Genomic DNA, 12906 nt, shown 5'->3' on the forward strand with positions numbered 1-12906 from the left:
CCGGTGGTTGGGACTTCTCCTTCCAGTGTGGCCCGGTGTGGGTTCGATCCCTGGTTGGGGAGCTGGGATCCCACATGCCTCGTGGCCAAGGAGCGGAAACATGAAACAGAGGCAGTATTCAGTGGGGACTTTGAAAACGGTCCACACCAAAAAAAAAAAAAAGAACACACGTTGCAGGCATGACGTGCAGTGAATGCCAGACACATTCTGGCAGAAGAGCACGTACCGTCTGCTTCCACGTATATGAAGCGAGGCAGAGCTCACCTGGGCTGCTGGCAGTCAGCACAGAGGTTACCCCTGCAGGGTTCTGACATGGGCATGAGGGAAGGTTCTGAGTAGTGGTTACCCAGGTCTAGACATGTGTGAACCTCCATCGTGCGGAATGCTTAAGGGTGATGGGGTTTACTGCATGTAAGTTACCTATCAATCAAAGACAAAAATGATAAAACACAAGCACCGTGTATCGGTAGGGAGGGACATGGAGATCGCAGCAGAGGTCCTAGATTTGCTGCAACTTGGCACAAAATTTCGCTCTGAGCTTCTTGGCAGCCAAGACAGAGAGAAAGCCATCAGTAACTCAGCTGCTTACTCATCGGGGAGGACAGACGTTTCCCTAACCACGCCCCCGTGATGGGAGGACCGCGTCACAGGGGTGTCGTCCGCGGGGAGCCCAGGAGTGGGAGGCCCTTCACGGATGGGTTTTGCGTCTTCTCCTTCCACAGGGTACCGGAAGCTGCTGAAGGACATGGAGGAGGGCCTGATCACGTCGGGGGACTCCTTCTACATCCGGCTCAACCTGAACATCTCCAGCCAGCTGGACGCCTGCTCCATGTCCCTGAAGTGCGATGACATCGTGCACGTCCGTGACACCATGTACCAGGACAAGCACGAGTGGCTGTGTGCGCGGGTCGACCCCTTCACGGACCACGACCTGGACATGGGCACCATCCCCAGCTACAGCCGGTGAGACCGAGGGGGCCGTGCAGCTCGGCAGAGGGGCTCACGGCGGGGAGCCTCTGCCTGCCGACCAGTGACCGCCCCCCATTCCCTCCTCCTCTTTGAAGCCCCCCAGGAATGTTGCTCTCTTAAATCCCGTTGCTTCACTAAATCCCAGAGCGCCGTCTTTCCATCATTACTGGACAGCTTAGAGCCTGAGTTTATGCTTCCTGTGTTCGATGGTCATCTTTTCCGTAGCCCGTCTCCCCAGCGTCGTTCTGTAATTACACAGCAGTAGCCGCCGAGGGCTGAGCATCAGCCTGCCCCTGGTTAGACGCCCCGGACATCCATAAAGCATCCCCAGACTCTGACTCTGCTGCCCAGGCCAGCCCTGCAAGGCCAGCCTCAGTAGGCCCAATTTACAGATGAGGAAACCGAGGCTCAGAGAAGTTAAGCGACTTTGCCTCAGTACCAAGATGAGTCAGTGCCAGAAGCAGGATTCAAGCCCAGATGCTCAGTGCCCAGTCCCTCCCTGGTGTACCCCTGGGGCTCAGAGCTCACACCCTGCGTAGAGCCCCCTGCCCGGGCCAGGCCCCCACCGGCTTCCCCAGGCCCGGCCCTGGGGTCCCTCCAACCCCTGAGGCTCCGCTTTCCCCTCTCACCTCCCCAGAGCCCAGCAGCTCCTCCTGGTCAAGCTGCAGCGCCTGTTGCACCGGGGCAGCCGGGAGGAGGTGGACACAGCCCACCACACCCTGAGGGCCCTCCGGGTAGGTCACCCAGCACCCCGCCGGCTTCACACCACCTCCCGGGCCCTTTTTGGAGGGGATCCCGAGTGGGAGCCATCCGTCTCCGTGGGATGGTGGATTGCAGGGAACCGGGCTCCTTAGGGCCGCCCCCTCCAGCAGGAGCCCCACCTCTGCACCCTCCCCAGCTGCGGTGCACGCTCCCCTCGGCCGGCTCCGGTCGTTGCTGGAACAAGTCCCGAGGCCCCTCTCACCCCCTGAGCTTGCTCCCCTGTCGGGAGTGCTTTGATCCACGACAGGATCCCCGTGAGCACAGAGCGGGGCTGGGAGCCGTCTCCCGTTCTCAGCGGCATCAGTATGCCGGCGGGTCTGACCGGTTGATAAACTGATTTCAGAACACCCTGCAGCCCGAAGAACCACTTCCCACTGCGGACCCCCGGGTCAGCCCCCGCCTCTCACGAGCGAGTTTCCTTTTCGGCCAGCTCCTTCAGGTAAAGCTCTCGGAGCGCCTGCTGACCTGCAGCCACGTTTTGCCGCAGCCCTGCCCTCTCCCTACCGAGAAGAGGAGGCTGTATCAGAACAGCAGTGCTCTGTGTTTGTCCCCCAGTTGCAGCTTTTCACGGCACCTTACATCTTCCGTCCCATTTTATCCTCACAGTGACAGGTCGGTAGACAGTCTGCACCTGTTGGAAGCAAACCTCACTTTCATAAAAGATTTGAGCAAACTTAGGGCTAAAAGAAACTTAAACATCTTAGTTGCTCAAATATTAATGGAAAAGTGAGGAGAGGAAAACAAACATTCCAGATATCCAGGTCCTCAGATTGAGCATTAAATTTATATCTGAGCATCCTAGCAGCCAGGGAAGAAAGGGAAACCCAGCAGAGTCTTTATATCTTACCTGGTGCCAAAACGTTTTAGCTCTTTGGAAGCAGGAAAAATGTGTCCCTTGTACTTGATTCTAAGAGGTTTTTTTTCTTTTTCTTTTTGGCACGGATCATTATACGAGGAACATTGAACAGCCTCGTGGGTGATGTGTTCAGAAGTGATTTCACATAAACGCAGAAGCATTCCATGCAGCCTTTTTCTCTATCCCCAGTTCACAAAAGCTGAGAGTACTATTAAGATGTAGCCCCGCAAGGATGTTCCCGTGTTGGCTCTGTGCTAATTAGGCCCCAGCAGAGCTAGTGTGTCACTCCACTGCTCCATCCTAATGTTGGAACATGGGAAACCCAGAGAAATGGTTCACAGTGTGACCCTAAAACCCAGGTAGAGGCAGACAGGTAGCAGAAAGACACGGAGGTGGAAGGGGACCCTGGTGGAGTCCGAGGCACCCCTGACGGCAGGACCACGTGAGACCACACTTTTTTGTGCCCACACGTCACGCATGAGTCCAAAACCCTGAGTTTTTGGGTGACTTACTCGAAGGCCAGTTAACAACAGAGCAGGGCTGACATCCCAGCTCCCTGGACTTTCCTCCCTGCAGAGGGAGGGCGTGGAGAGTCTCAAAGTAGCCCAGGGAGTATGGTGTCCACCGCTGGGCATCCCCTTCCGCCCTCCAGGACTCAACTCTGGATGGTAGAGGGGCGCGGGCACTCCCCCGGAAGACGCGGGGTTGCCGAGGCAGGGGGTGAAGTCACCTGCACCCCCCCGCCGGGTGGGCCGTTTTGGGGGCGGCCAGGGGTCCTCCACAGCCAGAGCGCTCCAGGCCTCACAGTGCCCGTGGATCCCCTAGATGTGGGTGGGATTGCAGGGGGGCTCCGTTGAGGGCCTGCTTGGGACCAGCCCTCTGGCAGCTTACGCCCAGCCGGGGAAGACAGTGTGAACACTTGTTTGCTTCCTTGTCTACTGACGGCGCCCAGACAGCTGAAGAACTTGCGCCACCTGCTAGGTGTCCCCTGTGTTGAGAGGGGGCGTGACTGACCCAGGCGCCCGGGGCAGAGCCCGGATCTGAATGGAGGTCTCCAGAGCCCGGGTTACGCCTTCCTCCACCCCCACGCCTCTGTCCGCAGTTCGTCAGCAGGTCCGAGAACAAGTACAAGCGAATGAACAGCCACGAGCGCGTGCGCATCGTGGCGGGGAGCCCGCGGGGGAGCCTGGCCCGGTCCTCGCTGGACGCCACGAAGCTCCTGACCGAGAAGCAGGAAGGTGTGGTGCCGACCACCCAGCCCCTCCCCGCCCCATGCACGCGCGGCGGCCTCAGGGGTCTGGGCGGGCCGCGGGGGCCCCCCGAGAGTGGGGCTGGGACGTCTCCTCCCTCCAAAGCAAGGGTAGCGCCTGGGGAGGAGCTGCCCGGCCCTGGCCAGGAGGACCGACAGCCGCCCGGGCGCATCCTGCCAAGTTCCCCCGACCGACGCCTGCCGTACTTGGTTTGAACCCAGACGCCCGTGTTATTTGGAGCTGTTTGCTCTGAAGCGTTTACCTATTGATTCTCTCCCCGCTGAGCACCGACCGCCATTTATCGTGAAGCCAGCGAGGGGCCTCCCGGTGCGCAGTCCCCTGTGGAAGGCCCTGCCGGCGGCGAGCAAGCCCTCCCAGGGCCACGCTGGCCCCGGCGCTGATGGTGACGAGGGCCAGGGGCGCCTCTCCGCTCCAGCCTCAGCCCAGGCCCTCCCTGGACAGCTTAGCCCCTGGAGTGTGTTACGCGCTTCTTGCCGGCGCCTCCTGGCCCGTGAGCAGGGCTGTCTCCCTGGCCCAGCACTGTTGGCCCAGCTCCCAGAACAGAGCCCGGTCCACAGGTCACTCCGTAAACTCGCCCGCATGGCGGAAGGGCGTCCTGGGCCGCCGGCTTGTGTCGATTTGTGTGGCGGGTCTTGAGAACTAGCCCCGGGTGTCCCATCCCCACTCCCAAATGGTTTTCAAGGCCCCATGGAGCCAGGAGGGCACCTGGGCTGCCCCTGCCCCAGGCGGTACCAGCCCTTCCCTGTCCCCTCCCAGAGCTGGACCCCGAGAGCGAGCTCGGCAAGAACCTCAGCCTGATCCCCTATAGCCTGGTGCGCGCCTTCTACTGCGAGCGCCGCCGGCCCGTCCTCTTCACGCCCACCATGCTGGCCAAGGCGCTGGTCCAGAAGCTGCTCAACTCGGGGGGCGCGATGGAGTTCACCATGTGCAAGCCGGGTGAGCCCCCCGCTGCAGGCTGCCCTCCTTTCCCCTCCCCCGCCGCCTGCATCAGGGCCTCCAGAGCCGACGGAAGGGTGTGGATGGCTGGCTGCCGTGGGGCCTGAAAAGTGGGACCCTGACCTTGCCCTCAGTTGAGAAGCCTTGGGGTCTAGTGGAGGAGACGAGATTCACTTCCATGTGGCCAGAAAGGGATCAGACGTGCAGCGCTGTGGAGCCCAGGAAGCAGGGCGGGGCCTGGACGGGACAGTCGGCCCGAGACCACCTGTGCCGCCCTCAGGACTGGCCCCTCTCCCCGCAGATGTTGTCACGAGAGACGAGTTCCTCAGAAAGCAGAAGACAGAGACCATCATCTACTCCCGAGAGAAGAACCCCAACTCCTTTGAATGTGTCGTTCCCGCCCACATCGAGGCTGTGGCGGCCAAGGTGAGGCCGGCTGGAGGCTGACGGGGCTTGTGAGCCACCTGCACCATGGAGAGGGCGATGCTCTCACCTCGCCGCGGGTGAACCTTCTTCCTCTCCCTCTACCACGTGCTAACGTCTCCAAGCCCTGTCCTGCGGGGTTGGAGGAACCTCCTCTGTTTCTGATGGCTTCCTGGTGGTGGTCCTCTGGTCTGCGTCGTTCAGGGATGTGTGTGCGCCTGGCGGTGATAACAGGGGCCAGAGGTAGCGAGCAAGAGGGCGACAGGCACCGTGTTCGCCAAGTGGGGGCAGTGGGCCATCAGAAGGCTTCTCGGCAGCGACGCAGAAAAGGCGTTTGTATGCAGTTTGGAGTCTGCTGGAGCCAGGCTTTGAGACCCTGGCCAGCCCTGAGCGTGGAGTTCTTCCTCGCTCCAGGGCTGGATGAAGGCGGGGTTCTCGGCCCACGAGGATGACCACGGCCCCGGAGTCTGGGACGGTGACCTGGGGGACGGCAAGAGCAGGAGTCCAGCCGGAGATTCCAAACTTGCCGCCCAGCCGATGGTCACTCCCGCCCCCTCTCGCATCGTCACACGGATCGAAGCACGGGCAGAGCTGTCGGCCCGCCTTGAAGCGTTTGTTGGGTATTAAAGCTTAGGGAATCGTGACAGCTGGAGCCGATGGACAGTGAGTGGGCAGGGCTGGAGCTGAGAACATTCTGGCTGCGACGGGGTTCCCATCCAGGAATCCGTGCTGTTAGAAATCCAGCAGCGGCTCTGCTGGCGAGACAGGAGCGGTGGCCGGGGGCGCAGGGGCCTGGGGCTGGTTCCACCGGCACGTTCACTTTGTGAAGATGCACCGAGCTGCAGGCTTAGGAGCACGTGCACTTTGCTGTATTCAGGTTCTGTCTCAGTGCAGAGGGTTAGATGGCACCTTCAGCAAAGCAGGGATCGTCCTTCTTCAGAAACGACGCGTTCTCAGGCCCCAGGGAGTCGTGCTTGAGAGCCCTTACATCCTCCCCGCACCATCCAGCCGCCTCACCTTCCCTGTGTTTTCCACCCACCCCGTCCTAGTACCCAGAGCGCCTCCGCAGGCAGAATAGAGGAGCAGGTGTTCTCCACACTGACTTGGGTTTTTATTAAGACTCACGCACACTGCCTGATTCACCCCGGGCTGGGTGCCGGGGCTCTGCCAGCACCCATCCCTGTGCAGGGAGAGCCAGGTCTCCGGACGGGGGGCCTTGTCTCTCAGAGGTTGGGTTCTGCCTGGCTCGTTCCCTGGTTCAGCGGGGAGGCACGCGGGGCTGTCTTGCCCCTGGCTCTGTCCCGTGGAGCCAGACCCTGCCCGGTGGACCCGCCCCAGGCACCCGCACAGGCCGAGGAGGCAATGGGCCCCCGCCGACCGCCGGCCACTGTGTCTGCAGAACAAGCACTGCCTGCTGGAAGCCGGGATCAGCTGCACCAGGGACCTGATCAAGTCCCGCATCTACCCCATCGTGCTCTTCATCCGGGTGTCGGAGAAGAACATCAAGAAGTTCAGGTAGGGCTCCGGGACCCCCCGCAGGGGCCCTAAAGCACCCCTGCACTCCCGACCTCACCAAGCCCCTGGGGCTCCCACCAAGAACACCTGGCTGTGTCGGGCCCACCCCCTCCCCCGAGCATCCCTTTAGTGAACCCTTAACGAAGGTCAGTCCCCGGTCCAGGGGGACACGGCCCCGACCCCTCCAGCAATGGAAACAGTAACACACGCACACACACACACGCGCGCGCGCAAAACGCGTCCAGGAGGATGGGTGCCGGGAGGGATGGGGGCGCCCTGGGACCCAGGTGGTCCGGGAAGCCAGCATTAGAGCAGGACCCACCACGGCGAGGCCAGGCCGGGCAGGTGCAGAGGGCACAGCTGGCGCCCGGACCCCGAGGCGGGGATGGCCCAGAGGAGGCCAGTGTGCTGGGCAGAGCGGTGAGAGGTGACTGGGGCCGAAGGGGGTCCAGACCACACCGGGCCGTGTCGGCCACGGAAGGATGTGACGTCTCCTGAGTGAGACGGGAGTACTGACGGTTTTGAGGAGTGACTTCATCTAATAAGGGATGTAAAGGCCCCGCTGGCTGCTGCGCTGAGACACAGGCATCGTGACGACCCACACGAGGGGTAGTGATGCTGGGACCACATCCTGTCTGGCGGGCGATGAGGAAAGGCCCGACTCAGGGTCCGTGTTCAAAGTCGGGCCTGTGTGATTGTTGATGGGTTAGCGGTAAGATTTGCTAGGAAGAGGAAATCAGGGTGATGCTGAGGTGGGGGAGGGGCGTGGCCTGCCTGTCACGTGGCACCATCTCTGATCCCCACCCTTCCTTGCAACACAACTGCAGCTGACACTGAGAGAGGTCAGGCCACTCCATTCTCTCCGCAAATATTTACCGAGCGCCTATTGAGTGCCAGGCCCCGGGACCCCATGAGTGAGCAAAGGAGCACAGAGTCCCCACCTCACCACCTCCCACACGTCAGGACGGCTGCTGTCCAAAATGCAGAAACTCACACCTGTTGGCCCAGATGGGGAGAGATTGGAGCCCTTGCGCACTGCTGGTTGGGAACGTAAAAGGGTGCAGCTGCTGCGGAAAACTGTGAGGAGTTTCCTCGAAAATTAAAGTAGAACTACCATGTGATCCGGAAATCACGCTTCTCAGTCTCTACTCAAAAGAATTCGAAGCAGGGTCTTCGGGAGGTATTTGCACAGCCCCGTTCACAGCATCACTCACGGTAGCCGAAAGGTAGAAGCAACCCAAGTGTCCGCTGACAGATAAATGGATAAACAAAATGTGGTCCATCCCTACGAGAGAACGAGATTCTGCCTTAAAAAGGAAGGAGACTGACACATGGTGAAACATGGCCGGCCCTTGAGGACGTGATGCTCAGTGAAACAAGCCAGACACAGAAGGACAGACACTGTGCACTTCCACTTCCACGAGGTCCCTGGGGGTGGTCAGATGCACTGAGACAGACAGTAGAGGGCTGGGTGCCGGGGGTTGAGAGGCAGGGGGAGGTGATGGTTTAATGGGTCGAGTTTCAGTTTTGCAAGACGAGAAAGTTATGGAGATGGATGCACTTCGCTGCGAATAACTTACCACTGCTGAAATGTACACTTACAAGTGGTCAGGATGGGAAATTTTATTTTACGTGTACTTTATCACAATTAAAAAGACTTTAAAGTCCCCACCTGTTAGGATTCCCTAAGGAACAGAATAAAAGGGGACAGTGCGTAAGGTGCTAAGTGGTAGAGGCTATATGGAGAAACAAAGCGGGGAAGGCAGCGTCGGTAGGGTGCCCCGGTCGGGGGGGGGGCGCGGCAGCACGGGGCGGTCCCACAGCACGGGTCCGCCCAGCCCAGCCACGCCCCTGTGCGTCTCCCTGGCCCTTCCTCGCCCGCAGGAAGATGCTGTCCCGGCCGGAGACGGAGGAGGAGTTTCTGCGCCTGTGCCGGCTGAAGGAGAAAGAGCTGGAGGCCCTGCCGTGCCTCTACGCCAGCGTGGAGGCGGACATGTGGGGCAGCGTGGAGGAGCTGCTCCGCGTCATTAAAGACAAGATCGGGGACGAGCAGCGCAAGACCGTCTGGGTGGACGAGGACCAGCTGTGAGGCGGGGGCACCGCTGAGTCCCAACGGGACTCGGGAGGGGGCTCCGAATCCCGCGGGGCCACGCCGAGGGGCGAGGGGCGTCCTGCTGCCTAGACGGCCTGGGGGCTCAGTCCTCCCGTTGAGGGAGAAGGGAGACCCTCCAGGGAGCGCCCCGGGAGCAGATGCTGGTCGGGAGGGAGCAGGGAGCGGTCCACTCCACCCAGGGCTGACCTGCTGAGTCGGCCAGCCCTGCAGGCGTGAGTCGGGAGACAGGACCCCACGAAGGACACAGAGCCAGGTCGGAGGCCAGCGGCCCCTGGAAGCCGGAACAGCAGTTGAATGTCACGCGTGGAATAGGTGTGCTGCCCGTAGGGAGGGGACCTGAAAGCCAGGCATCCCCCAGCCCTCAGGACACAGGATATGCGCATTCCCAGGCAGAAGGGGAGGGGTGCCCTGCTGTTGTTTCTCGTGCATTAAAATTTCTCCAATTCCTTGTTTTCAACCAATTGTTTAATAGTTTGCAGAGGCTTTCAGCTCTTGCACCCTTCCTCACCTACAAACCACTCCCAGCGAGCTCAGTTCAGGCCCCGTGTCATATGCAGGGTGAAGGTAGGGTGACCGTGCATCCCAGTTTTCCCAGGACAGGCCTGAGTTACAGCTGGGTTTGGGGTTGATCACTGACAGCACCCGCTCTGACTAAGATGCTTCCTGATTTGGACGATAAATTGTATCATCACCCTGGGAAGGGCCCCCCCCCGCCACCTTTCATAGGCTGCCGGGAAGGTCTCACTGTCTACGCCCCTGCATCCCCTGGCTGCAGCCGCAGGCTAGGCCCTCCTGACCCAGCTCCCCGGCACGTGTGCTCCGGCTCTCTGTGCAGGTAGCATCCTACGTGATGCGGCCTCGCTCCATCCTTCAGTTCAGGAAGCAGCACGTGGTCCAAGGCCCTGCGGTGGGCTTACTGCCCACGGCCCAGGAGCCACACTCCCTCCACAGCAGACAGCAAAGGCTTTATGGGCTCTAGAACCATTCTTCTTCTTGACCCTCTCAATGCAAACTTCCTGAGTACAGACCCAACAGGCACAGCCAAACCAGGCCAGCTCCAGCCTGGCACCATGGCGAGTATTCATTCAACAGCTGGTAGGTAGCAGGCTGGGGTTCAGACCTAGGTCTGCGTGTTCATGGGAGTTGTGGGAGCAACTGCCCGTTGATAATCCACGTCTACACTGCCTTTCTCACCAACCGAATCCTGGTTTTCTCCTGGGAAACCACGCACACAGCTAAAAGACCATAGTCCCCAGCCTCCCTGGCAGCTAGAGTAATCAAAGAAATGTAAGGCAAGGTCCAGGGTAGAGAGAAAGCAGACAAACAGCCCTTCCTCCCGTTTCCTGCCTAAAATACAGACGTGATGGCTGGATCTCCTGCAGTCATTTTGGATCTTGAGGTGCCCTTGAAGAGGGAAACCCTGCACGGAGGATGGTGGAACAGAAAGCCAGAGTCACTGATGACACTTTGCAGCCCGGGACTGGTGCTTGGGTTTCTTTTACATGAGACTGAAATAAATTTTTATCTTGTATTAAATGGCTGTTATTTTGGTTCTCAGTTACTTGCAGCCTCGAGCAATTCTTAACAGACATAGTTTTGAATTGCTTTATGGTTTCAGATACCATGGACGTGAGTTGATGACCCTCTGGTAGGTTTTACTGAAGATATGAATTATTAATAAAAGAACTCTTAACAAATACCTCATCCTAAAACAATAGTGTGTGTCCTGTAGCAGTTTCTAGCATCTCAACTCTTAGAAATTGCATCAGCACCACAGAGCCCTGGGAGGTATGGGTTGGGGGTGGGGGGTCCTTGGAGGGGGCCGGGTTCTCTCCTCCCCGGGATGATCCATATGATGCCTTAAAAAAGTAAGGTGGCGCAGTGGTTAAGTATCCGCCTGCCAATGCAGGGGACACGGGTTCGAGCCGTGGTCCGGCAAGATCCCACATGCTGCGGAGCATCTAAGCCTGGGCTCCACAACTACTGAGCCCATGTGCCACAACTACTGAAGCCCGTGTGCCTAGAGCCCATGCTCTGCAACAAGAGAAGGCACTGCAGTGAGAAGCCCATGCAGTGCAACGTAGAGTAGCAATGAAGACCCAACGCAGCCAAAAATAATAAAATAAATAAATTTATTAAAAAAAAAACAAAACAAATTCCTCCAAGAGCCAGTAAGCGATGCTTCTTTCTCCAAAACGGCCCCCAGAAACAAGCTGGATGTGCTGGGTCTGAAGAGGCCATGATTCCAGAGGTCCAGCTGTGATTATTTAGGGCCAGATAAACCGCCACACGAGGAGATGCAGGAGCTGGAAGGTCTTCTGCTTCCGTCTTGTTAGGGCTCTAAGTCAAACAGTAAATTTTCCCCAGGCCCAGGCAATCGTGTTTCCACTTGGAAACCGTGCTTCCTTGTAAGTACTTAGAGCCAAGGGGACAGACGTGACTGGAAAGGAGTCCCGGAGTAAAAGGCCTGCTGATTTATTCATATTTATTTATTTAACTTTAGAATTCTCAGGCTCATGCAGGATAACCAAACCCGCAACTCGCATATAATTGGGGGGGGGGGGGGGGGGGGGGACAAGAAGGGGTGAAGACAGGCCACGCTTGGAGAAAATACCTTAAAAGAATGTGTGGTGGGGTTTTTTTCCCAAGTAATTTCAGCCAGGACACAGGGCTGCAGGGTTGTATATATGTTAATCAGCTGGGGTGGGAGGAGAGAAGTGAGGGACGAGTTCCGTGCCCTGGATCACTCCTTGCGCAAAAGAAAGTCGGGAGAAGGCGGTGGGAGGCGGGGTTTGGTACCCCAGGGAGTCAGGCCACGTGAGGATTTCAAAGGAGACCCGTGACAGCATCTGCTCAAGCTCTGGGCTCCCGACTGGCCTGGGAAGGAAAGGGGCCTGCGGGGCTGGGTGGTGAGGGCACGCGCGGAGCTCTCTGCAAAGTCTGGCTGCAGCTGGAATTGCCACACCAGGGCCTGCAAGCTTCCTTCAAGTTTCCTCTGGAGCCAGCCCAGGACTCCAGGAGGCTGCCCTGAGCCACACAGTGGGGCGTGCAGCCTGCACAGAGAGCCCAGGCCCCAGGGTCTGCAAACGACCCTGTGCCAGGCGGCTAATCACTGACAAACGCTTGGTCCACCTCCAAGGGCATCAGCCACGCAGCTCAGAGCCCCAGAAAGCATGTTGTATGTGTAGACCTACATTTTTCTCGGGAGAAAGTCCAGGCTTTCTCAGATTCCTAAGGGGTCCTGTAATCCCCAAAAGATTAAGGACAATTGCTCTTGGGTTGGGCAAATATTAACAAGTTTTTGAGCTCCTACTCTGTGCCAAGCACTCCCTAAATGTTCTTCTACTTACTGATCCCAAAACTCTTCTCCATGTTATACGGGAGAAAACTGAGGCTCAGAGAGGATAAATGACTTGACCAAGGTCACACAGCTGAGAGCTGGAACTCCACCCAGGCCTGGCTGATTGGCTACCTGCAGGCTCTTCTGGATCTTCTAATTCAGAGGTGGAGTTTGGGGCCCTGGTGACATCTGTGTGCCTCTCCTCTGCTCTTCCAGTGACTGGGGAAGTGGTTGGTGTCCAGGGCAGTGTCTGGTTTGGGGCCAGGTCATTCAGTGATCAGATCGAGGATGTAGATTTCCTCTCTTGGACCGAGGCAGCCTTCTCCCGCCCAGCAATACCACCTGGGCAGGCCCTGGGTTTCTACCTAATCAGGCCACAGTCTGGGGGCGAGGTGTGTGGGAATGCAGGAAAGGAATGTCTTTGAGCCCCAGTGCCATCCTGTCATGCTGCTCTCAAAAGCCACTGCATCCAAGGGCCTTGTTCTCCTGTAAGTGTGTCCATCTGGGTTGGGGTCCCCCTCCCAGCCCTGTTTCGCTCCCTCTCCGAGGTTTGTCTTTGGCAGTCCCGCCAAGGTCAACCAGGATGCTATGGCCACTTGATGGGGAGGCCCGGCTCCCAATGCCCTGCTCCAGCCCATTTTATTATCCAGAGTGTTCTGCAGGGGTTCCAACAACTTCCAGAAAGCCTTGCCTCTGTGCTCTGAGGGTCTGGCACAAGAAG

General features: G+C 58.6%; 1 protein-coding gene across 8 annotated transcripts in view; it reads left to right on the forward strand.

The window, feature by feature from the left end:
* Nucleotides 1-10364, forward strand: part of CARD11 (caspase recruitment domain family member 11) — a 96086-nt gene extending 85722 nt beyond the window's left edge. For 6 of the 8 annotated variants that reach the window (XM_024763465.1, XM_024763469.1, XM_024763468.1 and 3 more), the window contains 8 exons: nucleotides 723-963; nucleotides 1607-1703; nucleotides 2075-2170; nucleotides 3690-3825; nucleotides 4615-4794; nucleotides 5096-5220; nucleotides 6617-6732; nucleotides 8617-9302. In XM_024763465.1, coding sequence (XP_024619233.1) covers nucleotides 723-963; nucleotides 1607-1703; nucleotides 2075-2170; nucleotides 3690-3825; nucleotides 4615-4794; nucleotides 5096-5220; nucleotides 6617-6732; nucleotides 8617-8821 — 1196 coding nt within the window. In that variant the 3' untranslated portion in view covers nucleotides 8822-9302. Of the gene's footprint in view, nucleotides 1-722; nucleotides 964-1606; nucleotides 1704-2074; nucleotides 2171-3689; nucleotides 3826-4614; nucleotides 4795-5095; nucleotides 5221-6616; nucleotides 6733-7559; nucleotides 9303-10203 lie in introns of those variants that run through there. The other 2 variants (XR_003005724.1, XM_024763471.1) reach the window with 2 other exon arrangements.
* Nucleotides 10365-12906: the final 2542 nt, after the last annotated feature.

This window comes from Neophocaena asiaeorientalis, unplaced genomic scaffold (genome assembly GCF_003031525.2).
Source record: "Neophocaena asiaeorientalis asiaeorientalis breed wild unplaced genomic scaffold, Neophocaena_asiaeorientalis_V1.1 scaffold223, whole genome shotgun sequence".
Classification (NCBI taxonomy): domain Eukaryota; kingdom Metazoa; phylum Chordata; class Mammalia; order Artiodactyla; family Phocoenidae; genus Neophocaena; species Neophocaena asiaeorientalis.